The sequence below is a fragment of the Apteryx rowi genome, unplaced genomic scaffold (genome assembly GCF_003343035.1).
Source record: "Apteryx rowi isolate R43461 unplaced genomic scaffold, aptRow1 scaffold_482, whole genome shotgun sequence".
NCBI classification, from domain to species: Eukaryota; Metazoa; Chordata; class Aves; order Apterygiformes; family Apterygidae; genus Apteryx; species Apteryx rowi.
The window spans coordinates 404,120-413,922 of NW_020450741.1; the positions used below are offsets into that span (position 1 = coordinate 404,120).

Sequence of the window (9,803 nt, forward strand, 5' to 3'; positions counted from 1 at the left end):
GGGGTGCCATGTGCTGGGGCTTGCCGAGATGCTCTTCGGCTGGCGTGGCGGGGTTTTGTCTGCCGCACTGAAACCTGCTTAGAGATGGTCACTGCTGTCATGACTCCTCCCGGTCTCAGCCCAGGTTGCTCCTTTGGGGCTGGGCTCCGCTGCCCGGGAGGGATTGGCACTGACCTCCCCCTGGTCCGCGGGCAGTTTGGAGCCGGTCCTGGGAGGGGAGGCTGCGGACTGCTGCRGGGCCGCCCGACGCATTTGAACCGATCTGTCCTCCATTGTAGGTGTTTCAGTGTTCGCTGCCAGAGAACTGGCTTTTTCCTTGGTGGAGAGGACAGAACGGTTGTGATGGAAGATGCTGTTTGCTTTTTCAGGGTATTTTTCTTGTTTTAAAGTTCCTGCTTTTGAAGTAGAAGAAAAACTGGCTCTATTAAAACCAAGGGACGCTACTTTAAAAGGAGGAAGATGGAAATCCCATCTTCCCAACCAAAGCATCTAGTTAGGAATCGTGGTTTTGCTCTTTCCTCCTCTCCAGCCAAGGCCATACRTGTACAGAAGAGCAGCTGGGACAAGCTGAAGCATTGATGCTGCTCTGCAGCCCTGGGACGTGTCTGGCACCCGCGTATTCCTCCCTGCGYGCCCTCCTGCATCCTGCGAACCACAAACCTGCCATCCGACCTGGCGGTGAAGAAATGCCCGGCAGCACACGAACACTGCTCCTTTCCACCAAGAAAACCACTCTGCGCTGCTCGCCCAGCAAGTTCATTCAAGCTACTGCACTCTGAGCATGAAAAAACACGTTGCTGTGGTGCACATCTGTACCTTGCATGAGTTGCTGTGGCTACAAATGCCTTTTGCTCCAAGTGGAACTTTTGGGGGGGGTTGGGGAGGAAGGTGTTGCCTACGGAGCTGCCAAACAAGTCGATTTGGCTGAGCTGAGCCGTGGACACGCACTCAGTCCTAGTGCCACGTAGCAACTGCATCTGTGACTATGGCCTGTGTTTGGCAGCTCTCTCATGCTGCATTTATTTAAATGATACAGACATAGAAAGGAAAAAGACCCCAAGGGAGGAAGGAAAGGTCACATAGGGTCACTCAAGGGCCTGCTTTCATCCAGTCCTTGTTTGAGCGGAGCTGTGAACTGTTTTAGGTTCTTGGTGGGGGAAAAAGCTAAGCCCCTATGAGGGGCCTAGCTTCCCCCGGGTGCGTGACATCCAGGAGGAAAGGGTACCTGCCCTGCGCACTCCCAAAAAGGGACTGGATTCTGCAGAATATCAAACTCTGGGACGCCGCAGCTGTTTGTGCTCTACAGGACCGCAGGGATTGGATTAGTACGTTTTCCCCCCTCGTACTTGGAGGATTTGGCACTACCAAGGATGTCCTGGTAGGAACAGAGGCCTCTCGCTCCAGCTACGTGAATGACGTGGTGTGGGTAGTCAGGACAATTCCAGCTGTGAACTGGAGGCCAAAGATCTCTCCTGGCCTGTATCTTGTTAATTAAACAGATTGCTCTCTTAATGAGGCACCTCTTGCGCTTGCACAATCTTGCAGTCAGGCCATCTGCTGCTTAACTTGTGGCAGGGACTGACACTTGGGGGCCTGAAGGCAACCACACTTCTAAAAACATGGAAATTTATTTAATTCCCAAGGGCAGCTGAGCAACCCGCTCCTCAACACACACCATCCCAAAGCTTCCTCTCGACTCGATGCTGTAAGAAAGGCCCCATCGGTCCTATCTGTAGGAGTTTGCCTTGTGCTTGGGCAGGAAGGTGAAGCTGGTAGGTACGGGTCCCAGAAGCAGCTCACTGCAACAAAAGAAGAGATTTGTTCAGTTCACCACAAGCAGCAGGGCCACCAATACCCAGCTGTCACACAGCCCCTGGGCTCTGCAGCAATGGTAAGTGTAGTCAGAAGTATCAGACGAAGCTTTTGCCCCCCCCGAAAATCTGGGAGAAGGGTTGCTGCACACAACCCCCTCCAAAGGTTCCAAGCTTTAACCCTGCTGGAGGGACGTAGCCTCCAGAGACGGGCACTGCCCTGCCCTCAGTCTATAGGGCGTCACCTAGAATCAATGCCAAGGTGGGTTCCTAAGTTTAGCGACCTGAATACCAGTCTCACTGCTGGAAATGATGTGCCTAAAATCATCACGAGCCTTTGAAAAGCTCCTCCCCACCTCTCGCTGTGCTTGTGCAGAGCCAAAACCCTGCTGGTGCCAAAAATATTAAGAGCAGATCCTAAAATGATGTAAGCCAGTTCTATTGCGATCAGATTTATCCTAGCTTAAGACTTCAACTATTTCACACTTTGGAACCCACACTGCGTTTTCAGTGCAGATTAATTTTCTTTATAGTCAAGGAGGCTTAACATGTTTCCTGGATGCTGGTTCAATATAGCATCACTAAAACTTTCCATAAGACATGTCAGCAGAGACAATCCCAGCAGGGCATACAATTGCATAACAAAAGTTTGTAAATCTATGACACAAAAGCAGAACAGTGTGTGCTTAGAGAATCCTGCTTCTGGTTAGTGTCCCTTTAAAATGAGCTTTCATGAATAAACCTAAACTGACTTAAAAAACTGTTCTTGTAATGTCTGTTACAAGGCATTGCAAAGAGCACAGGTTACAAAGCTTGGTGGACCCAAAAGCCAGCAGGTTCTGCTTGAAAAATGGCATTTTAAAAATCCTGATCAAAACTCTGTGTACTTGTAACTCGGTTTTAGGCAGCTGTTCCCATTACTAACAAAATGGATGAGGATTAGCAAAACCAGAGAAGGTTGTAGCCATGCTCTATTTTTGCTAATCTCCGTTTCCATGAGATGGGAAATAGCAGCTGGCTACACCGCTCCAACTCTCATTTCAGCTGGCTCTGAGCTTGCAGAGCCATTTCCCAGCCAGTGTCTGAGGACTCGTAGATGTGGGGGAAAAGCAGTTTCCTGTACTCTGTCACATCAGCTCAGAAATCAGATTATGAAAAAAGGAGAGAATGCCTAGTTCTCCTTACTAATTCCACAAGTCGATTGAAAGCTCTTGGGGATGGGGACTGCCTTCCTGCTCAGCATCTGTATGGGCCCAGCGGAGCAAGGTCTGTGCAGAGCACGAATGGCTCCAATGCTGTAAAAGTCCCAGACATCTCATCACTGTGCTCTCCTCCGCTGATTCCTACGACTGTCCCTGGCTGAACAGTGTCATGAGAGAGGTCAGCTAGTTTAGATTTGTGCTGGGTACTTGATGACCTGCTGAAGCAGATACCGGGAATGAGAGAGATCCCAAGCTCAGTTAAAAACCTTGCTGAAGTCAAGTTAACCCTTTCTGGTTTCTTAAAACCTCTTAAACTTGTGGGAAGCAGAGATCACCCCACTTTGGAGGGTACATGCAGGCACAGTAACTTTGTGAGGCCCTGCAATGTCCCCTACTGGCAACCTAAAAGAATTTGTTACCTTATTTTAATCCAGTCGTCCACATTTTGGCTTGCCATTAGTGTCTCCACATAGTCTCTCCCCATGTAGTAAGGTGGTCGCTCATTGATTTTCTGAGGTAGGTGTTCTAATAAGCCAACTGGAATATACCTACAATGCAAATATAAATGCTAATGACTCTGTGTGCTATTGCTCAAACTGTACAGGCCTTCTGTGGAAATGATCCTACCAGTTGAGGAGAATTACCTGCACAGAAAGGAGAGCCATTCCAGCAGGAACTTCCTGGTTTTCTCAACTCCCTGAGTATCGGACCCCCAGTGTTCAAGACCATAGTTGGTAAAGTCTTTGAGGATATCAAATCTCTCACTGGAGGAGATATCCCAGTGTCTCTGTTCCTTAATTTCAGTGAAAATCCACGGTTTGATGAGTGCCCCTCTGTAGTCAGACAAAATGGGCACTGTTATTCACATGACTGTAGGCTTCTGATGATGCCAACTAATTTAAGAGACTTTCCAGCTCTTATTTGCCAGTCAGTGTGACTTTAAAAGCTTTCAGTTTCAATAAGAAGCTGCTGTAAGTTCCCACAGATACAAACTGACCTCACCCAGTTCCAAAGAGTAGTTTCTCCAAGAGGAAACTCTTCCTGTGTTTTGAGTTTGTTTAGGCTTGTTTAAATTTATTTATTTACTCCTGCATCAATAGAGCCCAGAGAAATAGAAGTGAATGGGGAAATACAGTCACTTGCCTTGCAATCATAATTCCTGAAACACCCATCTGCACAGCACGATTAGCATCTTCATAAGATAAAATATCACCGTTTCCTGTGCCAGAAGGGAAGGAGAAGCCAGAGGTCAAAGTGATGCACCAGGGCAAGTCAAAATGAGTGAATCCAGGCATGGGATAAAATTTAGAATGGCTGTAGGACCTTAGAGCCAGATCATCCAAACAGGCTCTGGGACTCATGTTTAGAGACTCCTGGGCTATTTCTGATTAATATTCCCCTTACAAGGAAAAGGAGAACTCTCCCTTCTCCTCACCGCAATCCCAACTACTACCCTCAAGGTTTAGCTGGGACTGTCTGTGCTATGATGCCCAAAGGAGGAAAAAAAAACACTATAAATGAGGTGCATTACATAGCCTACCTGGCCCTTCCCCTCCTAGTCCTGCTCAGTGTTTGTTATACCTGGCCATGGAGGTCCAAGCACATGGACAGAATGGGGCTGCATGAGAGCTGCTGGTTGCACACGGTGCCCAGCTCACAGGGACCGGGAAGAGCCCAGAGGGGCTTTGCGCAAAAAAGCTGGTGGCCCAGACCCAGCACGTGTGGTGCACATGGGAGGCAGATTCCTCCTCACTGTTCTTTTGCCCAAATGAAGTCCTGCCACAAATGACCTGATTCCGAAGCGGCTCTGCTGTTTGCGATGGCGTCTATCTATCTGCTCTTCCTTTCTCTCAGAGCAGAGCTGCACTTAAAGCCAAGCAAGCAGTCGCTGCTGGGACAGCTGGGCCATCTCCATGCTCAGACAACGCTCCATGGCGTCATCACCAGCAGTACTGATGCTCCAGCCTTTCCCACAGACTGAATGCACTTAGGGGCCTGACTTTTCTTCTTAAACAATTTAAACCAAACATGCAGCGCTTTCAGTCTACTGAGATGTGATTTCAGTCACGATAAAATAACAGAAACACCTACCAAAAAGAGGCATGGGGCTTGCTATTTTAGCACATTCTGCTATGTAGTCCCAGTCGGCAACCTTTGTGTATCGTTGTTCCCTAGATCGGCCGTGAAGCTAGGAGAAGAAAGTGGCAGTGAGACCCTCACCAAAAATGCTCTGAAGAAAGCAGAGTGGAATGGGAACACTAAAGGAATGCGCTTTGAGCACAGGCAACACCATCACTTTGGAGGAGAAGGATCTTCCTGGATGTACAGCCCAGCTAGCTGCTAACAGACAGGGCTGCAAAAGCGCTTAGCAGAGCTAAAAAAGTGCTGGATGCTTTCTGCGTTATGTTTCAGCTATTTACAATCCAGAGCAAGAAGTGACGATTCACAGTAAAAGGGAATATTCACTGTGGACAGGGACTAGCCACCCTGCTGCAAATGAGATGGTTCCACCTTTTTTCCCCAACCCTGGAATAAGGTTTATTTGGCTTAAAGCCTCTATTTCAAAGCACTGCAGGAATCACCCCCTTTTGTAACGGATATTAGACTTGGGAGTACCTTGGACAATGCCTTAAATACAAAAGCATCTGCGTTTCTTCTCTTATTAGCAGAAATTACTAAAAGGCGCCATGCAGCTGGTCAAAGGTGTTTGAAAGAGCTACTCAGCTGCGGGGAAGGGGAAGGTCAGCCCCACATTGCGCTCTAAGCTGACATGCAAGCAAAGCTTCCCAGATACCAGCCAACAATCTGCTGTCACAGCAAGTATCCTTGTACCGTGACCATGGATGCTCCCCACTCCCGGATCTTGGGGATTATTTTATGAGCTACGTTAATCTTTTCTTGCACCCCAGTCCGTATCTTCACAGTCAGCGGAACATCCAGCACCTGCAGAGAGGGCAGAGTGAGGCTGGGCTCAGGCAGGAGCCTGCTCCACCAGCCCATCTCCTGCTGCTGGCAGGATCCTCTGACTCACCAAGTTCATCCCTCTGACGATCTGTTCAAACTTGTTGGACCGAGTCATCAGAGCACAGCCCCCTCCCTGTGGGACGAAAGGTGACACAGTCAAGACCTTCTTCTGCCTCTTTGCATAGCAAAGAGCCTCCTGAAAGCTGCTCAGACAGCAGCCCTCTACTTATGGGGTGCAGGTAAGACTCAGAGCATCCTGAGCCAAGAAAGGGGACTCTTCAAAACAGCACCTTGTCCCTCCCAACTTCTGCTCTGTGAACAGGGTATGGGCCTCCTCACTGAAGTCTAGCATCCATAAATAAACTGGGAGCTCTGGATCAGACTGGCAGGAACAATCAGGCAGTGGGGGATGATGCAAAGGACATCATCTATTCAAGGAAGTGAAAGATGCTGCAGAACATCTTTTTACCTTCTTGTAGATCAGGTCAATTGGACACCCAACATTGATGTCCACAAAGTCCACTTCAATTGTCTTGTTCAGAAGCTCTGCACATTTGGTCATTGTGTCTGGAAATGCTCCCTCCAGCTGCAAAAGGGAGACGGTTTGCATGAGTTCAAGAGGCAATGTTTCTCCTCAGGAGAAGTGAGCTATCATTTGGCTGGTTACCACCTGCACTCACCTGCACCCCAAAAATATCTTCAGTGTGATGCCGTTTGAGGAGAGCCCACTCAGAGGACTGGCCCTGAAGCAGGTTTGTGCACACAGCCATTTCTCCGCAGGTGACGTCTGCCCCAAAGCGCTTGCATATCCTTCGAAAAGGGAGGTTACCACACTGAAAGAGACAAGAGACATCTGACTGCGTGTGCAGCTTGTGATCTGCACAGTTTGTCAGGAGATTTGCTCCATTCCAAACGTGCTGAGGAAAAATTTTGAGAAAAGGAGGACTGAATGATCTACCTACTGTGGTCAGTGGAGCCAAATAGAGCTTGCCTTGGATTTCCAACTGGAAAACAACCAGGGATGGGGGAAAACATGTTAGCAGAGCTGAACAAGCAGTGGCCAAACAGGAGGAGGAGATTCCAGTTAGCAATTTTCATCACCTGCCTTGGATGAAACTCAGTGGGAAACCGATCTTGCACTGTTTCCTGTGGTCCTAGGAAAGCAGTGGTTTTGTTTAAGAAGCTCAAATATTCCCTGACAAGGGATTGCTTGCGTAAAAGAATGAGAAACTTAAACTGCTCAATCTGTTTTCACTGTTCAGCTTGGAGAAAATTCAAAGCAGTTACAGAAATAGAGGGATGCAAGACTAGCTGATGGATGCAACAACAGAGGTGATGAGGAGCAGGGGAAGGAGGCAACACTGTCTCCCACTTCAGGATAGCACCATGCAGTACACATAAACCAACCAGGCCCAACTTCAGTTCTCCTAGCAGATCATTTCCATCCTCACTGACGGCTCAGCCTCTGCTCTCCTTCACGTGCAAGGGATTGCCAGCTTCTCCCCTCCAAAGTTAACACCACAGTTCCAAGGCTCACATTCCTGCATCCTTCCCTTCTCATGACAGTAATGTTGTCCCAAGGCAGCCCTGTCCTCTGCCTACCTCTCACCCAGCTAAAATGTCTCTTCTATCTTCCAAAGCGCAATCTCAACCACTTGATGGGTACCCRAGAGATGGCAGCCCTCGGCAGAAACTCTCACCACTCACCTTTTTCTTCTCGCATGGCCGCAGCTTTATAATGTCTTCATCTGTCACAGGGCCCATTGTTTTGATGGGGGAACCCTCCAAGGCATCCATGGGGCAGGAACTCTCCAAGGCAGCTGGTTTGGGATCTTTTCCCTCCTCCGGTAGCACAGGATGTTCTGGGGCATCCCCAGGGTCCTCCTCAGGTGCTGTGCAGTTGGGCACCTCTTGCCCTTCTGTGGGGTTCCCTGAGGCTTTGTTTCCCTTCCCACCATTGCCATGAGGCTTGGCCAGAYGACGGAGGTACTCATCAGCCTTCTCAAAGCTGAACTTCTTCTTGCGCAGCTGGTGCTGGAGATCCTTGGAGAGGTTGTTCCTCACCAGCGACTTCCCTTCCCATTGCTTGGCCAGGTCCATGTTGATGACGTTCTGGTAGCCATCCCCAAGGTGGGCCTGGGCAAAGCGGCAGGTCACACCATAAATGCACTTGCCGAAGGTTTCGAAGAGCACGCAGTTTTGCCCCAGATCAGCTGGTTTCACAGCCATGTATTCGTCGATGTCATGAAGGAAGCGGCACCGTGAGCCGAAGTAGCACTTCTCTGCGCACCCCTTAAAACAATGAAGGAGAAGAGGTTAAAACCTCTGCCCTCCACTCACTCAGTTCGCCATGCCTGCACTTTCTAGTGCAACCCAAGCGGTGAGCCTGGAGCCATCCTGCCCCAGAAAGGGGACAGAACAACCGTTCTGAGCACCCATCGCTCCCTGGATGCTGCTGGCCTTCCCCTCCCACAGCTGGCATGCAGCCAGAAGCTGCTGGGACTGGCAAGAAGGGAGAGAGAGCGGCTCTCACACACGCACTGGGAGAGGGGAGCCAGAAGCCATTGCTGCCATGGTGGTGGCAATGCTGAGAAAATGCTGCCGTGAAATGCTACTAGGAAGCAGATCACTGGAACGTGCTGTAGAGGGGCAGTTGCTTATTCACTTGGGGGGATGTTTTAGCTCTACAGCCTCAGGGAAGCTGATGCTTTATTTGTCCTGCTGAGCTTCACGCTGATACACCTTTCCCCAGGAAATCAACAGAGCAAGTTCTGCCAGCGTGAGCCCCGTGCTCTATCCACTCAGTGCCATTCTGCTAGGAGTTTACAATGGCGCAGCTCCATCTTTAATTATCCCAGGATGTGTTTTCTAGACTTAAAAATACATAAACCCATCAAGCAGGGAAGGCCCAGGGGAACCCTGAATTCCTCCAAGCCAGAGCCCAGCTGAGCAGGGCTGCTGTACCTGCGTTACCGATGGGCACAGCCTGCTCTTCTCATAGTGATTTGGTTTCATACACRGCCTGCTCTTATTCTGCCCTCGGGCTCTTTTCCGTTCAACAGGCTCCTTCTCCTCTCTTCCAGCTTCTTCAGCATCCTCTTGGCTTTCTCCTTCCTTAACGGGGTCGTCTAACCTCACTCGCTTTGCTGGAGGCTCAGTCTGGTCATTGCTGACTGAATCCTCTTCCTCATCCTCCTGACTGGCTTCCTCATTCCCAGATGCCCCCTGCGCTTTCAGGTACGCGTGGAACCGGTCCTTCGACGTGAGATACCTACAGAGCGGGAGAGGTCGCGTTCAATATCAGCGCAGGTGAGACAGGCGCTACAGAAGTCTCAGCACCCTCCCCCTCCTCTTTCAGCAGGTAACGGAAGAAGAAAAGGTGGCAGGGAGGCAAAGGGCCATAAATGCAGGGAGTCGGGGCTGCAGCATCCCTGGGAGCGTCAGGCATGTCGGGGAGGCTCGAGGGACTGGGCACCCACGGGGTGGGGGGGCTAGAGGGCCCTGGCACCCACCGGGGGGAGATGGGAGAGATCGGGCACCCATCACGGGCGGGACAGGAGGGTTCAGGCACCACGGGGGGGAAGGGCAGGAGGGTCCTGGCACCCACCACAAGTGACAGGAGGGTCCTGGCACCCACCGGGGGGAGACAGGAGGGATCGGGCACCCATCGCGGGGGGCACAGGATGGATCTAGCACCCACGGGGGGAGGAAGGGCAAGAGGGTCCTGGCACCCACCACGAGTGACAGGAGGGTCCGGGCACCCACCAGGGGGTGGGGGGGGCAGGAGGGTCCTGGCACCCACCGGGGGAGACGGGAGGGTTCCCAC

General features: G+C 50.6%; 2 protein-coding genes across 2 annotated transcripts in view; both read right to left on the reverse strand.

Moving 5' to 3' along the window:
* Nucleotides 1–1,526, reverse strand: part of PRR22 (proline rich 22) — a 4,043-nt gene extending 2,517 nt beyond the window's left edge. The window contains exon 1 of the mRNA XM_026078679.1: nt 661–1,526. Within this exon, the coding sequence (XP_025934464.1) occupies nt 661–760 (100 nt within the window). The 5' untranslated portion in view covers nt 761–1,526. The remainder of the gene's footprint in view (nt 1–660) is intronic.
* Nucleotides 1,527–1,615: 89 nt separating this feature from the next.
* Nucleotides 1,616–9,252, reverse strand: DUS3L (dihydrouridine synthase 3 like). Its single transcript, XM_026078677.1, has 12 exons — nt 8,942–9,252; nt 7,685–8,269; nt 6,940–6,981; nt 6,658–6,810; nt 6,447–6,563; nt 6,045–6,110; nt 5,846–5,956; nt 5,105–5,201; nt 4,157–4,232; nt 3,658–3,846; nt 3,433–3,561; nt 1,616–1,799 (listed from the first exon to the last, which is right to left on the reverse strand). Exons 1-12 carry the CDS (start codon nt 8,990–8,992, stop codon nt 1,727–1,729), a joined length of 1,689 nt encoding a protein of 562 aa, XP_025934462.1. The 5' UTR covers nt 8,993–9,252; the 3' UTR covers nt 1,616–1,726.
* Nucleotides 9,253–9,803: the final 551 nt, after the last annotated feature.